This window comes from Lissotriton vulgaris, unplaced genomic scaffold (genome assembly GCF_964263255.1).
Source record: "Lissotriton vulgaris unplaced genomic scaffold, aLisVul1.2 SCAFFOLD_241, whole genome shotgun sequence".
Lineage (NCBI taxonomy): Eukaryota > Metazoa > Chordata > Amphibia > Caudata > Salamandridae > Lissotriton > Lissotriton vulgaris.
Genome location: NW_028252742.1, coordinates 119,677 through 144,163, shown reverse-complemented (window position 1 = coordinate 144,163; position 24,487 = coordinate 119,677). Strand labels below are relative to the sequence as shown.

The 24,487-nt window shown below is 44.6% G+C and overlaps 1 protein-coding gene across 2 annotated transcripts in view; it reads right to left on the bottom strand.

Annotated features, from left to right (window-relative positions):
- Nucleotides 1–20,304, bottom strand: part of LOC147662037 (uncharacterized) — a 205,632-nt gene extending 185,328 nt beyond the window's left edge. The window contains exon 1 of one of the 2 annotated variants that reach the window (XM_086951165.1): nt 20,089–20,304. In XM_086951165.1, the coding sequence (XP_086807291.1) occupies nt 20,089–20,130 (42 nt within the window). In that variant the 5' untranslated portion in view covers nt 20,131–20,304. The remainder of the gene's footprint in view (nt 1–20,088) is intronic. The other variant, XM_086951166.1, reaches the window with a different exon arrangement.
- Between the last annotated feature and the right edge of the window lie 4,183 nt (nt 20,305–24,487).

The following is a 24,487-nucleotide window of genomic DNA, read 5'->3' as shown; positions in this document are numbered from 1 at the left end:
ACAGGGCGATTCTATGATGGCCTGCAGGCATCTGAAGTGCACACAGGAAATTGCGGACCCAAACCAATGCAAAACCTCGACAGTTAAACATCCAACAGAGGTCTCCTCCTCACCAGGGGTCTCCTCGCTCACTACCCAGGTCTATAATCTGCAGACGCCATTGTGCCGACACAACATGATGGTCTACCCTGGATTCGTTCAGCGAGCCATAAAAGCACACTTGGTTCTTTCTCCTACATTCACCCCACACTCTCGCTATAACCTGCAGGGTGTGATGCACACTGATGTCGCACCTCTCCCCTCTCCGCCCCCTCCCCGCTCCGCCCCCTCCCCTTCCCTCCGTGTCGCATTTCTCCTCTCCCCTCTCCGCCCCCTCCCCTGCCCGCCGTGTTATTTGTTTATTCCACCAAGCTCCATACTGCAGCAATCAGCTTTTCCATAAATCCCAAACTGAATTATACGGGTGCCCAGTTCGAAGGCCTTTCCATACATCCTTCTTTCAAATGCCAGCTGGTGCAAAATATGACAGGGCGATTCTATGCTGGCCTGCAGGCATCTGAAGTGCACACAGGAAATTGCGGACCCAAACCAATGCAAAACCTCGACAGTTAAACATCCAACAGAGGTCTCCTCCTCACCAGGGGTCTCCTCGCTCACTACCCAGGTCTATAATCTGCAGACGCCATTGTGCCGACACAACATGATGGTCTACCCTGGATTCGTTCAGCGAGCCATAAAAGCACACTTGGTTCTTTCTCCTAAATTCACCCCACACTCTCGCTATAACCTGCAGGGTGTGATGCACACTGATGTCGCACCTCTCCCCTCTCCGCCCCCTCCCCGCTCCGCCCCCTCCCCTTCCCTCCGTGTCGCATTTCTCCTCTCCCCTCTCCGCCCCCTCCCCTGCCCGCCGTGTTATTTGTTTATTCCACCAAGCTCCATACTGCAGCAATCAGCTTTTCCATAAATCCCAAACTGAATTATACGGGTGCCCAGTTCGAAGGCCTTTCCATACATCCTTCTTTCAAATGCCAGCTGGTGCAAAATATGACAGGGCGATTCTATGCTGGCCTGCAGGCATCTGAAGTGCACACAGGCCCCAAAGGAGAGGAAAATAAACGCTGAGATTATCCCCAGAGCATTCAGATTCCTCATTGAAATTGCGGACCCAAACCAATGCAAAACCTCGACAGTTAAACATCCAACAGAGGTCTCCTCCTCACCAGGGGTCTCATCGCTCACTACCCAGGTCTATAATCTGCAGACTCCATTGTGCCGACACAACATGATGGTCTACCCTGGATTCGTTCAGCGAGCCATAAAAGCACACTTGGTTCTTTCTCCTAAATTCACCCCACACTCTCGCTATAACCTGCAGGGTGTGATGCACACTGATGTCGCACCTCTCCCCTCTCCGTCCCCTCCCCGCTCCGCCCCCTCCCCTTCCCTCCGTGTCGCATTTCTCCTCTCCCCTCTCCGCCCCCTCCCCTGCCCGCCGTGTTATTTGTTTATTTTACCCGCCGTGTCTCTGCTGCTTCCCCCTGTCCTGTCTCTCCTCCTCTCTCTCTATACCCTCCCCCTCCTCCCCACCACTCCCATCAAGTCCCTCTGGCCCTTCCCTCCTCCCCGGACCCCTCCTCCCCTGCCCCCTCCACCCTTTCTTGTTCGGATTTGAGGTTGAACTGCGTTTGCTCACGCATTTTTTGCTGTTTGTTGCTTTTTGCTTTACTATGAGGTAAAGCACAGGGCTGAGTTGGTTTCTAAAGTCTCCTGCCACATTGCCGCCTCCTCCCCTCCCTGCAAGTGCATTTGTCGTGTTGTCGATTGTCGTGGTACACACTCACACGAGGTCAAGTTCTGATAATTTTAACGTTGTAATTTGCACATCTCCGCCTAAAGCGCCTTTTACTATTTCCACAGTAATTTCTTTGTTACATCAGTTCTGCTTTGTCCAGCTCTTTTGAAGAGGTCAGGTGTTTCTCTTCTTTCTTGATCTGCCTCCTTGTTTGTAAATATCTCTTCACGCATGTAAGCTCGGGTGAAATGCTGTTACCGGCTGTTGTGCAAGTTAGTCTGCTCTTTTAATTTGTGTGGATTTTGAAGTCTACCCACATAATACAAAGTTACATTTTGCTGTAATCAGGAGGTTCTCTGGGAAATGTTGGCATTTTGGCAGTTTTATTTATCCTGGTATTTGCTACAGAATCGGGAAATTCCTGGAATATTTGAATACTGCTTCTTTCGGGTGTGTTTTTGTGTAGCCAAGCAGCTGTTCATCACCCCACCCAGAGGAGACTTCGAACAGATCTTCTGTCCCAAAGTAAAGTGTTGATTGTCAGGGCAGGACTGGGGAACCAAAACCTCACTCACCCTCAACCCCTCACCCTCAACCCTCACTCACCCTCAACCCCTCACCCTCACTCACCCTCAACCCCTCACCCTCAACCCCTCACCCTCAACCCCTCACCCTCAACCCCTCACCCTCAACCCCTCACCCTCAACGCCTCACCCTCACTCCCTCACCCTCAACCCCTCACCCTCAAACCCTCACCCTCACTCACCCTCACTCACTCACCCTCAACCCCTCACTCTCACTCACTCACCCTCACTCACCCTCAACCCCTCCCCCTCGACCCCTCCCCCTCAACCCCTCACTCCCCCTCAACCCCTCACTCACCCTCAACCCCTCACTCACCCTCAACCCCTCACCCTCAACCCCTCACTCACCCTCACTCTCACTCATCCTCACTCACCCTCAACCCCTCACCCTCACTCACCCTCACTCACCCTCACTCACCCTCACTCACCCTCACTCACCCTCACTCACCCTCACTCACCCTCAACCCCTCACCCTCACTCACCCTCACTCTGACTCACCCTCACTCAGCCTCAACTACTCCCCCTCACTCACCCTCACTCTCACTCATCCTCACTCACCCTCAACCCCTCACCCTCACTCACCCTCAACCCCTCACCCTCACTCACCCTCAACCCCTCACCTTCAACCCCTCACTCACCCTCACTCTGACTCACCCTCACTCAGCCTCAACTACTCCCCCTCACTCACCCAAAACCCCTCACTCACCCTCACCCTCACCCTCACCCTCACCCTCACTCACCCTCACTCACCCTCAACACCTCACCCTCAACCCCTCACCCTCACTCACCCTCACTCACCCTCACTCACCCTCACCCTCAACCCCTCACCCTCAACCCCTCACCCTCAACCCCTCACCCTCAACCCCTCACCCTCACTCACCCTCACCCTCACCCTCACTCTCAACCCCTCACCCCTCACTCACCCTCACTCAACCTCACCCTCACTCACCCTCAACCCCTCACCCTCACTCACCCTCAACCTCATGCTAAAGATTTACAAAAAAACCCATAAACAATTCTAAAAGCACTAACTCTAATGCTGCGAGACCTATTGCATTTCTAATGCTTGTTTAACTTAAGGATGATGTGGCAGCATACTGTCATTTCCATACTGACATTTTCCATTGACCACAAGCTTCCCCACAGACATGAAGCTTGAGGAAATATTTATCAATTTTACATCACCAAGTAAAGCATTCCGATCTGTTTTAATCCTATTAAAATTTTTGTTTCCATCTCACTTTAGAATGACAAGTGCTTTCCTAACTATTGAAATAGATTTTAAAATACTTGTGCAGTTAATTTACAAGGTATGTACATGTTGTGTGCCCAGCAGGATTGTCAGACTGTACACTTTACAAAATCCTCTAACTTTGCAGTCAGAGAGAGAAAAGTGAATACAAATCTACAAGATAAAATAAGCAGAAATTTGTAAGAAGACATAAGCTGACAATTGACCTCTGTTTCCTAATGCACAGCAAAGGTGGCAAGTTAAAAACAAGATTTAATCCCTTGCATGCTGATGACGGCCCCCATCCGTCATGCACTACGGCGATCGTGTGCTGATGACGGCTGGGGGCCGTCATAAACCCGCCCACTCGCGATTTTGCCGCACAGGCGCATAATCTCGGCAGCATGCAAGGGGTTAAAGCCATCTTTATTACTTATTTACTTTATGAATGAACAGAACAGCCAGCTCAAGCTCTATCCCGGAAATAGCCGGCCCTGATAAAATCTGACACGTCATAGGAAGTGGGCGAGGGGATTTCTCGAGGCCTGACTTTACCGGCTCCTAGAGAAAGTCGAGACTGCTTGGTATTGCAACTTTTGAGAGAAAAGTTTAGAAAATGAACAACTCCCATATCCAAATAGAATGATATAGACTTAAGCTTTGAGACAGCAATGGTAAATATAATATCTATCAGGAGAACTACCCAGTAACCCCCAACTGATGAAGAACCTAGTCCAGGTGCCTAGGCCAATCCCATCACCCACTTGCCTGTGACTGGCCCTCTGACTAGTCTTAGGCCCTATCAGAACCCGCTCCTTGCCTCGAGGCTCCCGCTTCACTTCCCTGCTCTCACCCCAGCTGATCCTCTCCTCTCACCCACCTCCTATCTCTCTTTCTATCTGGTAGCCACTTTCTCTCCACTCTCTGGCCTTTTCTCTTTTTAAACTGCAATGTAATAGTCTAGTCTGCACTCCTCTTTTTTTCAAATGTTGATCTTTTTGTTGGGGGATAACTTTGGGTTTTGGGAGCTACCCAGTGGGTCAGTTGAGCCCACAACTGGAGTTAAACTGCTAATCGGAGGCCTAGTGTAAGCTAGGTCTGAACCGGGAGCTCTCGCTACGTGTTCCTAAGGTTTCAAAATGTATATATCATTAGTGCGGTTCTAATCAATGTATACAAAGACTCATTGGATATAGTTTCATGGAGTTTGAAGGCTTATTTAGTAAGCTTTGTTTCAATACCAGTGCGTCAAATATGTACAAAAAATCACCGTGTCATAGAATCAAACAATTTAATGAGTAATCAAATCATAAATCAACACAAAATGTTAAGGACAAACAGTTAAAGATGAAAATTAAACATTTCCCAATGCATTTCGGGTCTGCACGACCCTTCTTCAGGGGAATTTTCAAATGTAGATACAAAATATTGTTCACAGTGTCAAACACTTCAGTCCGTTTTCAGGCACTACAAAATAAAAGATTGTTGTATTCCATAAATGTTCATTCTTTACAGGATGAGAAAATAGAATTAACACTACTTCCCTCAGTGTGAAGTGCTCTCTAACTTGCATGCTGTTAAGCCTGTGAAAACATTAACCAATCCTAAAGGATATTGTGTCCCAAAGGGGTGAGAAGGTATATTTAAGCCCAATTACCATCATAAATGATGTGATAACAGAGTTGACACCCTCGTGAATCCAGAGGTTAGTATGCTCGAAAAATTAAAAAAATTAATTAAAAAAATGATCGAGAGAAAAGTAGTCCCAATGCACGCCCTATGAGGAAAACTACCTGTATAGTGCCTCAATCTGTGCTTGAATCTGGCCAGAAGATGTTACTGAATCCAAATGTAAATCTGCGGGGATAATATGCAAAACTGCTTACTAAGAGAGTAGCAGTTTGTGAAGTTGATTAGTGCTAGGAAAGGGTTATGCTGGCTTACCAGTAAACTCGCTCGTAATGCTGAGGATTTCTCTGAATGAACTGCTCTTGTTTACAAGTCCTGAGAAAAATTAATTAAATAACGCTAGTTATATCTACCCTAACTGAGTAGATTGCGACCATAATACCGGTCACAGTAAAATCTTACTGTGAATCCGTGTGTAAACTCTACTCTCCCCCTGGTCTTTCTCAACTCGCCTGAACAACCTGGTGAAAGTAAGGAGAGGGACACATTATCCCTCCGCTCGCCGCTACTGCAATCACACTCAGTCAGCGCCATTGCGGCGCGATGCGCTTACCTCCTCTCGCTAGCGTCCGCTGACCTCTACCCCCTCGAGCGCTTCCGGCGTCAACATCCGGTTAGCGGTTGTGGTCTTAAATACCGATTGCCTGACCTAGGGTATGGCTATAGAAGACAGACTCGATTTCTGTCTCTTAACTAAATTACTATTCTTGAGGCTCGAACCTTGGAAGAGTAAAACTAACACCATGTGCAAGAAAATGAAATTAAAAAACGGGGATTTATAAAATGTCCCGCTCTACCCAAGGTGATGTGGCAATTATATAAGAGCTATGAAAAATGACCTAAAACGTGCGCAATTAATTTGATAGGTGCAAATGAATACAGTAGGTGTTTTCAAAGTGTGATATGGGTGAGAACGTTATTTGTGTATAACACACTTGGTCATAGTGTCAATCCTGTACAAAGAAGGAAACATGATCATAAATTGTGATGCAAAGAACAAATTGAATATCTATCATGATTGCTGGTCACTGTGCTAGATATAATATGTTGCTTATAAAAAGCATATCATTTCACATTGGTCATTAAGCCCACCTGGTGTTAAAGTCCCGAGCATTTTTATCCAAAATGTCTCTCTGCGTGCCAGGGCTACATTGTGATCTATTCCCTTGTGTTTTTCTACCACTTCTAAAATGGTATATCGAAGTTGTGGTATGGAATGACTGGACTCAGTCCAGTGGGTTGCCAAACAAGATGTTGTCGATTTGTTTCTTATGGTGCTTTTGTGCTCGATGATTCGAGTTTTAACTTTGCGGGAAGTTCTTCCCACATAGGTTAGTCCACAAGGGCATCTTATCTCATAGATTACCCCCACTGTATTACAGTCTCCACTGTATTTGAGTTGTATGGCTTTGCCACTGTGGGGATGCTTGAATTCTTTGCCCGTGATGACATTGTTGCATTGGCCGCAATTGTAGCATTTTCTCATTCCCTTATTATTATCTTTTAGATGGTTTACAGGAGCCTTCAGTATTTCTCTCATGTTTTTTGCTCTTGTGTGTGCTATAATCGGAAATGTTTTGAATAAGTTGGCAAAGTCCGGTTCATTGGCGATGATTTCCCATCGCTTCCTCAGAATCTGTTTAATCCGTTGTGACTGTGTGGAATGTTTCATCACAAAAACAATTCGGTCATTGTCAGGTTTCTCTGTTTTTCTGAGTAAGTCATTACGATCCATCCTAGAAACCTTTTGTACTGCAGTGTCAAGTACTTCTGTTGGGTAACCTCTCGCAATGTATCTATCAACTTGCTCTTCAATCATATTGTTGCTGTTGGATGCATCTGAGGATATCCTTTTAATCCTTATGAATTGCGAAGTGGGTAGGTGATCTTTTAAATTTTTGGGATGGGCACTTGAGTAGTGCAATGCGTTATTTACATCCGTGGGCTTGCGGAAAATATTAGTTGTAATGCCATCGTGTGATTTGGAAATCTCGATGTCCAGAAACTGTATTTTTTGTTCTTGGATGTTGTGAGTGAATTGTATTCTGGGGTTGCACTGATTCAATTCCCTTATGAGTTCTTCTAGCTCCGTCTTGGATCCACGCCAGATTATCAAAATATCGTCAATGAATCGTAGGAACAAAATGAGGTTCTTCGTCCATCTGGTATTCGTCAGAATGAATTGCTGTTCAAAGTAAGCCATGAAAGTATTAGCGTATGCGGGCGCCCCCGAAAAGCCCATGGATGTGCCTGTCTTCTGCAAATAAAAATTGGAGTTCCAAGAAAAGTAACTGTGATATAAAGAAAAGTGTAAAAGTTCTAACAAAAAAATCCCCAAGGAGTGATCCACTTCAGATTGTAATAATCTCCATTCAATGCCTCCAGGCCCTCTGAGTGTGCAATTGACGTATAGAGTGCCACGACATCTATAGTGCAAAGTAATGTAGTTTCCCCAATCAGGTTATTGACTTGTTGAAGTTTCAATAGGCAATCTGTCGTGTCTTTGAGGTATGTTTCCCAAGACTGAACTAAAGGTTGTAAATGGAAGTCAATAAATCTGCCAACGGGTTCATAGATCGAACCGCACCCTGCCACGATGGGTCTGAATGGTGGATCGTGATACTCTTGTGAACCTTGGGTATCATGTACATATGTGGTACTTGTGGTGTGTTAGTCCTTAGGTATTTGCCTGTGTTGTTGTTAATGACATCTGTATCTTCCGCTTGCTTGATTATAGTATCCAGGATTTTACTGAATTCATCGGTGGGATCATGTGCCAATTGTATGTATGTCTCAGTGTCCAAGACATGGGCGTCAACTTTTCTTTCATAGAACGTAGTGTCCATCATCACCAACGCTCCTCCCTTATCTGCCGGTTGGAATGTGATCGTTTTGTCTTGTCTGAGATCATTGAGGATTCTCCTCTGTTTGATGGATAGATTCTGTTTTTTAGGTGTTACATATTTTATGGTTTCCAGGTCCTTTTTGACTAGGGTTTCGAAGTTGTCCAAAATTTTGTGTGTGATTGGAGACATGAATTTACTTTTGGGTTTAAACCTTTCTTGAATCCTTGTTGTTCCGTCCGTCATGGTGGTTGAAAAAAACCATTTGAGTCTCAATTTGCGTAAAAATTTGAAGAGGGCTATTTCAGTTTCCAAACCATTAGATACATAAGTTGGTACAAAAGATGTACCCTTATTAAGAACTTTCTCCTCTTCCATCGTTAGTTGTCTGCTTGATATATTGATAATCAAGTTGGTTTCTTTGTGACTTGTCTTTGTGGACGTCCTGTTTCCGTGGTTTTTTTTGTTACCTTGTCCCCTACGGGTGCGTCTGTTCTTGATTCTGAAGACTGGTCCGGTGGTTGGATTGCTGATTGGCCCTCCGCCAAAAAAGACTGTTGGTTCTGAGAGGTACCAGGCGTTGTAGCCTGTGGTGTTGCTAACGTCGTAGGAACGGGTGCTGGCGGTCTTTGTAATGAAAGGTCCTCATCTAGTGCCACACTCTCTTCTGACGAGGTGTTCCTGGGTGTTTTGCTTGAGAATCTTTTATGTGCATAGGCCTCCGCCCATGTATATACCTCATCTAATTTATAGTCTATCGTATCTCTACGAAATTTGCGAATCTTCCGGTCATGAACCTCTTTAGCATGGACATCCAATCTGTTGTTAATATCTTCGAGAATCTTTGTCCAGTCTGTATCTGGTATGGTTTTTGATAATTCCTGTTGTAATTTGAAAATGTCTTCCTTTAAGTCAAGGAGTATTTGTGATAGTTCTTCAATGATCAGCAATATGAGATCTAGTGAACATTTGTTCAAGATGGCTTGCCATTTGATGAGAAAGGCCTTGTTGAATTTGAAGAGCATAGGTTTTAGCGCTATCCGTAGTCCCCTGGGAATTCTTTTCACCTTGTGGTACTCAATTAAAGTTGTTGCGTGTAACCGTTGGTTAACTTCCGTGCGCATGATATATTCAAGTTGTTTAAGCATCTGAGTGGTTGTGCCTTTCGACGTGTTGAATGTGCGTACTTGTTCAATTAGAGAGTAGATGGAGGCTGCTTCCTCTGTGCCATACACCTTAATCTCTGCTTGGTTCAGGGTTAAGTTTGCTATCTCTTGAAAGGAAGCCATTATCGTTCGTGATGTGGGTGCTAGTCTAGTGTGGGGCTGAAGTTAAACTGCAATGTAATAGTCTAGTCTGCACTCCTCTTTTTTTCAAATGTTGATCTTTTTGTTGGGGGATAACTTTGGGTTTTGGGAGCTACCCAGTGGGTCAGTTGAGCCCACAACTGGAGTTAAACTGCTAATCGGAGGCCTAGTGTAAGCTAGGTCTGAACCGGGAGCTCTCGCTACGTGTCCCTAAGGTTTCAAAATGTATATATCATTAGTGCGGTTCTAATCAATGTATACAAAGACTCATTGGACATAGTTTCATGGAGTTTAAAGGCTTATTTAGTAAGCTTTGTTTCAATACCAGTGCGTCAAATATGTACAAAAAATCACTGTGTCATAGAATCAAACAATTCAATGAGTAATCAAATCATAAATCAACACAAAATGTTAAGGACAAACAGTTAAAGATGAAAATTAAACATTTCCCAATGCATTTCGGGTCTGCACGACCCTTCTTCAGGGAAATTTTCAAATGTAGATACAAAATATTGTTCACAGTGTCAAACACTTCAGTCCGTTTTCAGGCACTACAAAATAAAAGATTGTTGTATTCCATAAATGTTCATTCTTTACAGGATGAGAAAATAGAATTAACACTAATTCCCTCAGTGTGAAGTGCTCTCTAACTTGCATGCTGTTAAGCCTGTGAAAACATTAACCAATCCTAAAGGATATTGTGTCCCAAAGGGGTGAGAAGGTATATTTAAGCCCAATTACCATCATAAATGATGTGATAACAGAGTTGACACCCTCGTGAATCCAGAGGTTAGTATGCTCGAAAAATTAAAAAAATTAATTAAAAAAATGATCGAGAGAAAAGTAGTCCCAATGCACGCCCTATGAAGAAAACTACCTGTATAGTGCCTCAATCTGTGCTTGAATCTGGCCAGAAGATGTTACTGAATCCAAATGTAAATCTGCGGGTATAATATGCAAAACTGCTTACTAAGAGAGTAGCAGTTTGTGAAGTTGATTAGTGCTAGGAAAGGGTTATGCTGGCTTACCAGTAAACTCGCTCGTAATGCTGTGGATTTCTCTGAATGAACTGCTCTTGTTTACAAGTCCTGAGAAAAATTAATTAAATAACGCTAGTTATATCTACCCTAACTGAGTAGATTGCGACCATAATACCGGTCACAGTAAAATCTTACAGTGAATCCGTGTGTAAACTCTACTCTCCCCCTGGTCTTTCTCAACTCGCCTGAACAACCTGGTGAAAGTAAGGAGAGGGACACATTATCCCTCCGCTCGCCGCTACTGCAATCACACTCAGTCAGGGCCATTGCGGCGCGATGCGCTTACCTCCTCTCGCTAGCGTCCGCTGACCTCTACCCCCTCGAGCGCTTCCGGCGTCAACATCCGGTTAGCGGTTGTGGTCTTAAATACCGATTGCCTGACCTAGGGTATGGCTATAGAAGACAGACTCGATTTCTGTCTCTTAACTAAATTACTATTCTTGAGGCTCGAACCTTGGAAGAGTAAAACTAACACCATGTGCAAGAAAATGAAATTAAAAAACGGGGATTTATAAAATGTCCCGCTCTACCCAAGGTGATGTGGCAATTATATAAGAGCTATGAAAAATGTCCTAAAACGTGCGCAATTAATTTGATAGGTGCAAATGAATACAGTAGGTGTTTTCAAAGTGTGATATGGGTGAGAACGTTATTTGTGTATAACTCACTTGGTCATAGTGTCAATCCTGTACAAAGAAGGAAACATGATCATAAATTGTGATGCAAAGAACAAATTGAATATCTATCATGATTGCTGGTCACTGTGCTAGATATAATATGTTGCTTATAAAAAGCATATCATTTCACATTGGTCATTAAGCCCACCTGGTGTTAAAGTCCCGAGCATTTTTATCCAAAATGTCTCTCTGCGTGCCAGGGCTACATTGTGATCTATTCCCTTGTGTTTTTCTACCACTTCTAAAATGGTATATCGAAGTTGTGGTATGGAATGACTGGACTCAGTCCAGTGGGTTGCCAAACAAGATGTTGTCGATTTGTTTCTTATGGTGCTTTTGTGCTCGATGATTCGAGTTTTAACTTTGCGGGAAGTTCTTCCCACATAGGTTAGTCCACAAGGGCATCTTATCGCATAGATTACCCCCACTGTATTACAGTCTCCACTGTATTTGAGTTGTATGGCTTTGCCACTGTGGGGATGCTTGCATTCTTTGCCCGTGATGACATTGTTGCATTGGCCGCAATTGTAGCATTTTCTCATTCCCTTATTATTATCTTTTAGATGGTTTACAGGAGCCTTCAGTATTTCTCTCATGTTTTTTGCTCTTGTGTGTGCTATAATCGGAAATGTTTTGAATAAGTTGGCAAAGTCCGATTCATTGGCGATGATTTCCCATCGCTTCCTCAGAATCTGTTTAATCCGTTGTGACTGTGTGGAATGTTTCATCACAAAACCAATTCGGTCATTGTCAGGTTTCTCTGTTTTTCTGAGTAAGTCATTACGATCCATCCTAGAAACCTTTTGTACTGCAGTGTCAAGTACTTCTGTTGGGTAAGCTCTCGCAATGTATCTATCAACTTGCTCTTCAATCATATTGTTGCTGTTGGATGCATCTGAGGATATCCTTTTAATCCTTATGAATTGCGAAGTGGGTAGGTGATCTTTTAAATTTTTGGGATGGGCACTTGAGTAGTGCAATGCGTTATTTACATCCGTGGGTTTGCGGAAAATATTAGTTGTAATGCCATCGTGTGATTTGGAAATCTCGATGTCCAGAAACTGTATTTTTTGTTCTTGGATGTTGTGAGTGAATTGTATTCTGGGGTTGCACTGATTCAATTCCCTTATGAGTTCTTCTAGCTCCGTCTTGTATCCACGCCAGATTATCAAAATATCGTCAATGAATCGTAGGAACAAAATGAGGTTCTTCGTCCATCTGGTATTCGTCAGAATGAATTGCTGTTCAAAGTAAGCCATGAAAGTATTAGCGTATGCGGGCGCCCCCGAAAAGCCCATGGATGTGCCTGTCTTCTGCAAATAAAAATTGGAGTTCCAAGAAAAGTAACTGTGATATAAAGAAAAGTGTAAAAGTTCTAACAAAAAAATCCCCAAGGAGTGATCCACTTCAGATTGTAATAATCTCCATTCTATGGCCTCCAGGCCCTCTGAGTGTGCAATTGACGTATAGAGTGCCACAACATCTATAGTGCAAAGTAATGTAGTTTCCCCAATCAGGTTATTGACTTGTTGAAGTTTCAATAGGCAATCTGTCGTGTCTTTGAGGTATGTTTCCCAAGACTGAACTAAAGGTTGTAAATGGAAGTCAATAAATCTGCCAACGGGTTCATGGATCGAACCGCACCCTGCCACGATGGGTCTGAATGGTGGATCGGTGATACTCTTGTGAACCTTGGGTATCATGTACATATGTGGTACTTGTGGTGTGTTAGTCCTTAGGTATTTGCCTGTGTTGTTGTTAATGACATCTGTATCTTCCGCTTGCTTGATTATAGTATCCAGGATTTTACTGAATTCATCGGTCGGATCTTGTGCCAATTGTATGTATGTCTCAGTGTCCAAGACATGGGCGTCAACTTTTCTTTCATAGAACGTAGTGTCCATCATCACCAACGCTCCTCCCTTATCTGCCGGTTGGAATGTGATCGTTTTGTCTTGTCTGAGATCATTGAGGATTCTCCTCTGTTTGATGGATAGATTCTGTTTTTTAGATGTTACATATTTTATGGTTTCCAGGTCCTTTTTGACTAGGGTTTCGAAGTTGTCCAAAATTTTGTGTGTGATTGGAGACATGAATTTACTTTTGGGTTTAAACCTTTCTTGAATCCTTGTTGTTCCGTCCGTCATGGTGGTTGAAAAAAACCATTTGAGTCTCAATTTGCGTAAAAATTTGAAGAGGGCTATTTCAGTTTCCAAACCATTAGATACATTAGATACATTTATAAATCCCCGTTTTTTAATTTCATTTTCTTGCACATGGTGTTAGTTTTACTCTTCCAAGGTTCGAGCCTCAAGAATAGTAATTTAGTTAAGAGACAGAAATCGAGTCTGTCTTCTATAGCCATACCCTAGGTCAGGCAATCGGTATTTAAGACCACAACCGCTAACCGGATGTTGACGCCGGAAGCGCTCGAGGGGGTAGAGGTCAGCGGACGCTAGCGAGAGGAGGTAAGCGCATCGCGCCGCAATGGCGCTGACTGAGTGTGATTGCAGTAGCGGCGAGCGGAGGGATAATGTGTCCCTCTCCTTACTTTCACCAGGTTGTTCAGGCGAGTTGAGAAAGACCAGGGGGAGAGTAGAGTTTACACACGGATTCACGGTAAGATTTTACTGTGACCGGTATTATGGTCGCAATCTACTCAGTTAGGGTAGATATAACTAGCGTTATTTAATTAATTTTTCTCAGGACTTGTAAACAAGAGCAGTTCATTCAGAGAAATCCTCAGCATTACGAGCGAGTTTACTGGTAAGCCAGCATAACACTTTCCTAGCACTAATCAACTTCACAATCTGCTACTCTCTTAGTAAGCAGTTTTGCATATTATCCCCGCAGATTTACATTTGGATTCAGTAACATCTTCTGGCCAGATTCAAGCACAGATTGAGGCACTATACAGGTAGTTTTCCTCATAGGGCGTGCATTGGGACTACTTTTCTCTCGATCATTTTTTTAATTAATTTTTTTAATTTTTCGAGCATACTAACCTCTGGATTCACGAGGGTGTCAACTCTGTTATCACATCATTTATGATGGTAATTGGGCTTAAATATACCTTCTCACCCCTTTGGGACACAATATCCTTTAGGATTGGTTAATGTTTTCACAGGCTTAACAGCATGCAAGTTAGAGAGCACTTCACACTGAGGGAAGTAGTGTTAATTCTATTTTCTCATCCTGTAAAGAATGAACATTTATGGAATACAACAATCTTTTATTTTGTAGTGCCTGAAAACGGACTGAAGTGTTTGACACTGTGAACAATATTTTGTATCTACATTTGAAAATTCCCCTGAAGAAGGGTCGTGCAGACCCGAAATGCATTGGGAAATGTTTAATTTTCATCTTTAACTGTTTGTCCTTAACATTTTGTGTTGATTTATGATTGATTACTCATTGAATTGTTTGATTCTATGACACAGTGATTTTTTGTACATATTTGACGCACTGGTATTGAAACAAAGCTTACTAAATAAGCCTTTAAACTCCATGAAACTATGTCCAATGAGTCTTTGTATACATTGATTAGAACCACACTAATGATATATACATTTTGAAACCTTAGGGACACGTAGCGAGAGCTCCCGGTTCAGACCTAGCTTACACTAGGCCTCCGATTAGCAGCTTTTCTCTTTTTAGCCAGTTTGCTTTTCGCTTTTGCACACTCTTTTGTACCTTTTCACTTTTGTGCATTTCTCTTTTATGCCTTTTCTCTTTGTGTATTCTCTTGTTTCTACCTCCTCTATCACACTCCCCGCAGCCCCACTTCCTCTTTTTGTGCATTTTACCGCCTTCTGTCTCTTCTTTTCACTGCTGAGGCCCCTCACCTGTGCTCCCCCCTCCCTGAACCTATGTAAAGTTGTGTAGCAAGCACACCAAAGGCAAGCCTATATGCGCCTAGACCAGCGCCAGTACCTCTGGTCCAACCCCCCACCCAGCAATGCCCCGCAGCCCTCCTTTGGTCACTAAACCCAGACGCTGCTCACCCCGCAGGAGCCTTCACCTGCACCAACTGCCTGTTCTCCTGCAGCCTCACATACTCCACCCAATAAACAAATCAAGACACCAAACACCACAGCAAACGCACACCACCGCACTCACTAGCATGCACGCTACTCCACACATGATCACTCAGCAAACACCGGACCAAAATTTGGGACCTAATGAGCAGCGATGCACCAGACCTCCTCTTCATTATGGAAACCTGCCCCAATTCCAAATAGATACTCAGTTGGGAGTCGTATTGAGATTATCGCACTCCGGTGTATCAACAGAATATCACATGTGTAGAGAGTTCAGAAAGAACATGAATCAATCATTGGAAGGAAAAGGATACACGGAGAGAACTAGAAGTATATTCATCAAAAAATGTATGTAGATTCAGTAATGTAAATTACAATTTGAGATACGGGGAGACAAATAAAAAAATTAAAAAAATGTTTTAAAAAAAAGCAAGAAAGTGATGAACAGAGGTATAAATGACATAAACACTTCAGTTCAAAACTTAAACATCAACTCCAATAGATTATGGCAAAACAATCAGAAAAATTAATTAGCAATGGTTGTATGCTTGTGTCAGTGCAACGTTGATGGAGATGATGCAAATGTCGACGTTTCGGTCTATAATGCTGCCGTCATGAAGACCATCATCAGGACCAAACCATTCATTGCAGGTAAAAACCCCCTGTAAATTCCCGTATGAAAATTTCCGTAAATGGAAAAAGGTATTGGGCGGTGGTTTCCAAATAGAAATCTGAATTACAGCGTGTCAAAGAGCGCTTGTAATGGATCCTACTTGTGGAGAAGTGTCCAAGGTATGAAACCCAAGGAAAATTAATTTCCAGAAAAACAGCAGAACGGTGTGCGCCCATAGGCGACGGATAAAGTCTGGTTTGGTCCTGATGATGGTCTTCATGACGGCAGCATTATAGACTGAAACGTCGACATTTGCATCATCTCCATCAACGTTGCACTGGCACAAGCATACAACCATTGCTAATTAATTTTTCTGGTTGTTTTGCCATAATCTATTGGAGTTGATGTTTAAGTTTTGAACTGAAGTGTTTATGTCATTTATACCTCTGTTCATCACTTTCTTGCTTTTTATTTTATTTATTTATTTATTTTTATTTGTCTCCCCGTATCTCAAATTGTAATTTACATTACTGAATCTACATACATTTTTTGATGAATATACTTCTAGTTCTCTCCGTGTATCCTTTTCCTTCCAATGATTGATTCATGTTCTTTCTGAACTCTCTACACATGTGATATTCTGTTGATACAACGGAGTGCGATAATCTCAATACGACTCCCAACTGAGTAATTATCTTCCTTAAAATTAAGTCCCTTGTAGCACCTGTTGACCTGAATGATCTACTGCCCAAGCCTTCAAGGGTTTATTGGGTTTCCCCTGTTATAATTACCAATTCCAAATAGGCACCCGACATCTCCGCAGCAATCCCATCGGCTTCAAAATCACATGATGGGATCGCAACCACAATTCGGGAGGACTCTCAATCATCTGTAAGGAATCCATCAAGTGCTCGACCACAGCAGAAAAAGACAACCCATTCATGGAACACCTGCACTTCAAACTAACAATCTCTGCTAACTTCCCCCTGAACTGGACCCTCGTCTACCGACCACTTGAACCGTGAACCACCATCACCAATCTGATCATAGATTTCGTCGCCTCACTCACCATCAACTCCAGAACTTACATACTGCTCAGCAAACTCAACTTCTGCCTGGGAGACAGAACAGACCCCTGCTCCACAGCACTCCTCAAAAGCCTAGGCAACATCAGTCTCACCCGGCTCAGGCTCAGGGTCCACACAAACTGCAGGACATCTTCCCCACCAGCAACAGCATCAAATACAACTCCATCATGACACTCACATGGAGCGACCACTCCATAATCCACTTCCAGATCAATACATTGCAAGTCAACACACCCACAATCACCAGCATACCCAGCCACAACTGATGCAAAATCTTTGAAACATACTGGCTCAGTGCCCTTATAATGGATCAACCGAACCCCACGAATAACCTCAGCAATGACATTACAAACAGATCAGGAACTTAGCAGACTCCCTCGCACCCATCAAACCTAAAAAGCAAAGAAGATACAACAAGAAAGCCAGCTGGTACACAAAGGACCTCCGAGAATCAAAATAACACTGTAAACATCTAGATAGGAAAGGGAGAACCCGCCATGAACCCGCCAACAGATCCAGCTAACAAGGCTGCTCTCAGACACTACCACCAGCAACTAAAAGAAACCAACAAATGTGCATAGTCAAACGCATCGAAGGAAGCTCCAACAACAGCAAAGTAATATTATTGAAAATAAAGGATTCACAACACCTTCAGCAACAGTCAACGAAATCTCCACCTCCTAAGAACTCTGCAACAACGTATCAAACTTCTTCCACAGCAAACTTACTAACATCTAAAGCAACTTCCCACACCAACCGTATCCTGACAACCTAATTGCCAATCTACTCACCACCACCAGAGACAACCATGTGACCAAATGGACCCCACCCCCCACCAATGACGACACAGCGACAATCATGATGATTATCCACTCAGGGACCCCCAATGACCCATGCTCCCACCACATGTACAACCTGGGAAAGTCACCTATCAGCCCTGCACGCTACCACCTCATCAACACCTTCATCCCGTCTGGCATATTCTCTGATGACTGTTAACATGCAGAAGTCAAATCCCTGCCAAAAATAAATAAATCAGCCGGCCTGATTCAAGTGTGCCTCTACTGTCCAATATCCCTGCTGCTGTACCCAGCCAAAGTGATGAAAAAGGCCATCAACAAGCAACTCTCAACCCACCTCGAGATTCACCACCTACAGGACAACACCAAATCAGGTTGGAGAAAGAATCACAGCACCAAAACACTGCTCACCACAGCCACCGATAACAGCAGGACCATCCTGGACCGCAGAGAAACAGCAGCCCTCATCCTACTCTATCTGTCTGCAGCCGTCAACTTCATCTCCCACAACACTCAAAAGACTTCACTACATAGGCATGCAAGGGCCCGCACTGTAATGGATCTGCTCCTTCCTCACAGGAAGAACCTTAAGAGTCAGAATGTCACAATTCACATCAGTGTCCAAAAGACCGATCTGCCGAGGGCCCCATGGATCATCCCTCAGCCCCACCCTCTTCAACATCTACATGACTCTGCTAGCCAATGTCATCAGTGCTCAAGGCATCGCCATCATCTAAAATGCCGAGGACACCCAACTCATCCTCTCCCTGACGTTAAGACAACCATCTCCAGAACCAACTTCACAAACTGTATGACCATGGTATCAGACTGGATGAGAACAAACTAGCTGATAAGACAGAAATGCAGATCTATGGAAACAAGACCTCCCCATGGGACTCCACCCGGTGGCCATGGGAGCAAGCACCAGCACCAAAAGACTACACAAGAAACCTAGGGACCATCCTAAACAACAAACTCAGCATGACGGTGAAAGTCAACGCAGTAAGCCCCTCCTGTTGCTACATCGTACGCAAGATCTTCAAGCGGCTGCCGCAGAATATCAGGTGGACTGTCAGCCAAGAACTCATCACAAGCAGGCTCGACTACGGCAATGCACTCTACACCGGATTCTCCAAGCAACTCCTACAAAGACTCTAAACCATCCCGAGCGCTGCCACTAGACTCATACTGGCCCTTCTACACCGCACCCACATCAAAGTGCACTTCAAAGAGCTCCACTGACTCCCCATTCCCAAATGCAGCAAATTCAAACTACTCACTTATACATACAAAGCCCTACACAACACTGACCAACATACCTCAACAGCCTTATATCTTTTGACAAGCTGACAGACACCTACGCTCTACCTCACTCTTGCTCGAACACAACCCCTGCATTCACAAAATAGGGCAAGAAGTTGCTCGTTCTCCTACATCGCACTCAAAAAATGGAACAACCTCCGCCACCACTCACTTCTTAAGTTCCGCAAGAAGCTGAAGACCTGAAGCTTTGAATAACTCAGCGGAGACTTAATGTCTGCTCAGTTGCTCAAGAACCTGGATACTCTCACTGGTGATTAGTGGCGCTCTACAAATCGACATAACAGAAAAGTAGGTACAGTCAAGCAATGGAACTAGGGTACTTGACATCAAACCTCAACTTTACCATTGCAGCGAACTATGCTGGGAATAAACACTGTTTTCTAAACCTGGGCAGGGCACACAACACTTTGGCACTCTTCTGTGAAGGGCAGCCCGTTGGCCTTGCCATCAGAATCACTGTTACCCCAGATGTGGTCTATTGGACTAATTAGAAACATAAAACACAGAGACATACATTTTTTTATCCCATACTCCCGTTTGGCCAAAATGTGTGCTTTTGGGCAATCGGGTTTTTAACTTTTTCCTTTGCTTTCTTTTGGCAAGAATGGGAGGATTTAGAATACCTGAAAAAGTTGCTAGCACGGGTATGGTTAAAAAAATGGACAGGAAATTACCTGGGAAGGGGAGAAGTGCCCACGGTATAGTCACCAAATTAGAATATGATGGCAAATGGATACCCTTTTGGGCAACAGTGTGCTTGCAGCATTCTCGGATCTACTAAACTGTTTGATCCTGGGCAAATCATACTCTCCTTGTACCAATATCCACTGAGCTGATACTATGTCAGCAATTTGAAATAGGCTTAAAGGAATAAAAACCAATGGCATACTCTCATGACAGGTCCCTGGCACGCTATTCATTAACAAATTCATGGCGGTTTAAAAGCAGTTGACTGGGTTTTAATCTCAATAGAAAGAACGTGACGGTTGGCCACCCTAAAAACGAGATGTCTTTTGTTTCACAAACTGACGACTAAAGAAGTAAAGGACGTTACTCACCTTTCCTGAAGTCTGCTGGAAGACATCTTCTTTGGTTTTCATTGTAATTTTTTTCTGGTGAATTGTGGCGTCTCTGGCGAAGCTAAACTGTAGAAACTCAGGTGTAGATGCTTTGGGACTAAACGGTACAGGCTGTAGGTATACAATCAAACACCGAGTGCCAACGTGACTCAACCCTAAAACGAACACACTTCAGAATCATGCTTTTCATAGGGCGAGTAACCATCAGATGACTGCGCCGGTGCTCTGGGAAGAAACTGCTCGCGCGCGCATGCGCAGCAGGAGCGACATCACTGACTAGAGGTTTGCGACCTGTGTTCTCTTGGATTTGAGATGCAGGAATTTCGTTGCACTAATGATGACTACGCCATTCAATGTGACAAAAAAAGCCACTTCACTAGCATGGAGATGGGTTCAAATCAAAATCAAATAAAACTTTATTCGGATAAGGGAACTTATCCATAAAAGTGCAGACAAGTCAAATCAATTGTACAGAATAAAAAGCCATTTTTTCCTGTTTTAAAAAGACAACAAATTCCTAAGATTAGTACAGATAAAACTAAATAAAGTAAGCACTAAATTAATACGTTAAAGAAAGAAATCTATCCTTAAAACACAAAGAAGAAAGGATACTAAACGCAATATAATTTCTAAACTTATAACACAATAGTGTAATCAATACTTTAAATATAACAATTAATCATAATCTTTTCGGAATTTAATGCTAATTTAAAAAAAACAAAGTATAGGGACAATTGAGAACTCAGTGTCCAAACATTGTAGGGCTTGGAGCGCCGGGCGGCATTGGCGCAATCCCATGTATTTTACTAGTGGTAAAATCCAATTTCTCCGTGGGTGGTCATAGAGGCTGCAAAAAAACATTACATGGAGAAGCGATTGCTCTGACTGCCCTTCACAAGGACAAGTGGAGAGGTTTGCGGACCAATCATTGGTCTTGGGGAAAGTCACTAAGTGGTGGAAAATACTGAAACGAAACCGGGTCAGCAAGAATTTGTCGTAATATGTTAATGTTGTTAGCAGTAAATAAGGCTGAGTCCCCCGAGAGCTTTGTACTGCTAAGAGGTGAACGTTTGTCGGCTTAGAGGTCTCTCTTGCCATTCTAAGCTCACGCAGATGAGATAAACATACGTTTTTCAGGGTGGCTCGTGATAGTCAAGTCAAATAATTTATATAGCGCGCTACATACCCAGAGGGTCTCAAGGCGCTTGAAGAAGGGTGGGGAATTACTTGTCGAATATCCAGGTTTTAAGTTGCTTTCTGAATGCTAGGTGGTTCTGAGTGAGGCGAAGGTGAATGGGAAGTGAGTTCCAGGTTTTAGCTGCCAGGTAGGAGAAGGATCTTCCTCCCATGGTGGTTTTGTTGATGCGAGGTACAGCGGCAAGGGCTTGGTTGGAAGAGCATAGCTGGCGGGAGGGGGTGTAGAAGGAAAGTCGTGTGTTGAGGCATTCGGGTCCAAGTTCGTAAAGTGCTTTGTGTGCGTGGGTTAGGAGGCGGAATGTTATCCTCTTATTGACGGGGAGCCAGTGGAGGTTTTTCAGGTGACCAGAAATGTGGTCTTTACCTGGGATGTCTAGTATGAGTCTGGCTGATGCGTTCTGGATGCGTTGGAGTTTTTTCTGAAATTTTGCGGTGGTACCGGCGTATAGGGTGTTTCCGTAGTCCAGGCGGCTTGTAACCAGTGCGTGGGTGACCGTTTTTATAGTTTCGGTGGGGATCCAGCGAAATGTTTTTTTGAGCATGCGAAGAATGTTGAAGCAAGATGATGAAACGGCGTTGACTTGTCTGGTCATCGAGAGTGAGGAGTCCAGGATGACGCCCAGGTTCCGTGCGTGGTCCGTCGGGATGGGTGCTTTTCCAAGGGCCTCTGGCCACCAAGAGTCATCCCAGGCGGAGGGGGAGGTACCTAAGATAAGGACTTCTGTTTTGTCTGAATTCAGTTTCAGACGGCTGTGCTTCATCCACTCGGCAACTTCTTTCATTCCTTCATGTAGGTTGGTTTTGGCGGTGTTAGGGCCTTTGGTGAGTGAGAGGATCAGTTGAGTGTCATCAGCGTAGGAGATGATGTTGAGGTTGTGTTGGCGTGTGATGGCCGCGAGGGGGCTCATGTATACGTTGAAGAGGGTGGGGCTGAGTGAAGATCCTTGTGGCACGCCGCAGATGACTTCGGTGGCCTCTGATTTGAAGGGGGGAAGGCGGACTCTCTGAGTTCTTCCGGCAAGGAACGAGGTGATCCATTCCAGTGCTTTTCCTTGGATTCCGATGTTTCTGAGGCGTTGTAACAGGGTGCTATGACAGACTGTGTCGAAGGCTGCGGAGAGGTCGAGGAGTATGAGGGCGACTGTGTCTCCATTGTCCAGTAGAGTTTGAATGTCGTCTGTTGCTGCGATGAGTGCGGTCTCAGTGCTGTGTTTGGCTCAGAAGCCGGACTGTGAGGAGTCGAGGGATTTGTTGGTTTCAAGGAAGGCGGCGAGCTGGTTGTTGACAGCTTTCTCGATGACTTTGGCCGGGAATGGAAGGAGCGAGATGAGGCGGTAGTTTTTGAGATCGGTGGGGTCAGCTGTGGGTTTTTTCAGAAGGGCGCTGAGTTTGGCGTGTTTCCAGCTTTCCGGGAAGGTGGCAGAGTTGAGGGAGCAGTTGATGACGTCTCGGAGGTGTGGTGCTATGATGGAGTCTGCTTTGTTGAAGATGTGGTGAGGGCATGGGTCTGTGGGGGATCCTGAGTGGATGGAGTTCATTAGGCGGATGGTGTCCCCAGTGGAGATTGGGTTTCAGTCATTAAGGATGTTCAAGGAGGGTGAAGGTACGGCAGAAGGTTGGGTGGGTTGGGCTCCGGGTTGGTTGTCGAAGCTTTTGTGGATGTCTGCGATTTTGTCGTGGAAGAACGAGGCTAGGGAGTCGCAAAGGGTTTGAGAGGGCGTGATGTCGTTGGAGTTGGAAGTGGGGTTGGTAAACTCTTTGACGATGTTGAATAATTCCTTGCTGTTGTGGGCGTTGTTGTCTAGTCGGTCTTTGAATGCGGCTTTCTTGGCAGTTCGGATTAGTTGGTGGTGTATGCGGGTGGCATTTTTGAAGGCTTCCCTGGTGCTGGTGTTTGGGTCTTTTTTCCAGGCCTTCTCAAGGGAGCGACAGAGTTTCTTGGATTTCTTAAGATCATCGTTGAACCAGGGGGCGTTTTTGCTGCCTAGTTTGATTTGACGTTTTTTCAAAGGTGCTAGGTTGTCGGCGCTGTTGGTTAGCCATTGAGTGAGGTTAATGGCTGCTTGGTTGGGGTTCGAAGAGTGGGCAGGGGGGTTTTGAAGAAGCGATGAGGAGATCTGGTCGATGGTGATTTTGTTCCAGTTTCTTCGCAGAGTAGGTTGAGGATGGTTGTGGGTTGTGGTCTTTTTGTAGATAAAGTGAACGCAGCTGTGGTCCGTCCAATGGAGAACTGTGGTGTGACTGAAGGAGATATGTTTGCTGGAGGTAAAGATAGGGTCGAGTGTGTGACCTGCGTAGTGAGTGGGGGTATTGACAAGTTGTTTGAGTCCGAGGTTGGCGAGATTGTCCAGAAGGGTGGTGGCGTTGCTGTCGTTGCTCTTTTCCAGGTGAAAATTGAGGTCTCCCAATAGAATGTAGTCCTCGGAGGGGAGGGCGTGTGAGGTGATGAAGTCAGTGATGTCTTCACTGAATTGTGCACGGGGCCTGTAGAGGAGGGTGCCTCTGAGTGTGGTCTTGGGGTTGGTGTGGATCTGGAAGTGAAGGTGTTCGGCGCTAGCGAGGTTGACGTCTGAGCTGGTTGAGATGCGGATGGAATTCTTATGGACGATAGCGATGCCTCCTCCTGTTTGGAAGGTGCGGTCTTTTCGGATGATCTTGTAGCCTTCCGGGATGGCAATGGTGATGTCTGGGGCTGAGGAGGCGTTCATCCATGTTTCTGTTAGGAAGGCGAAGTCCGAAGAGATGGTGTCTAGTAGATTCCAAAAGTCGATGGCGTGTTTGTGGACCGAGCGGGTGTTGAGCAGGATGCATTTTAGGTGGTTGGTGTCAGATCTCTGTTTGGTGTTAGTGGATGAGGAGTTGGTCTTGGTGCCGTCATACTTGCAGGAGTTGCATGTGAAGGGTCCATGGGTGTGTCCAGGAGCGGCTTGGGCGCAGTTGGGGAGTCGACCGGGGTTTAAGGCTAGGAGGGTGGAGGCGTCGTATGTAATGCGGGTGGGGTGGGTGAGCTCATGATAGTTTAGGGATGGGTAAAATAGGACTCCAAATTTATATCAGTAAAGAAATTTGAAACATAATCCAACCATGTAATGCTCTTCCATCTTTCTAGGGCGAGGCAGTCGATAATCGGAGAGCGAGTAAGCTTACATTCATCTGTATGCCATATACGCTGCCAGAGTAG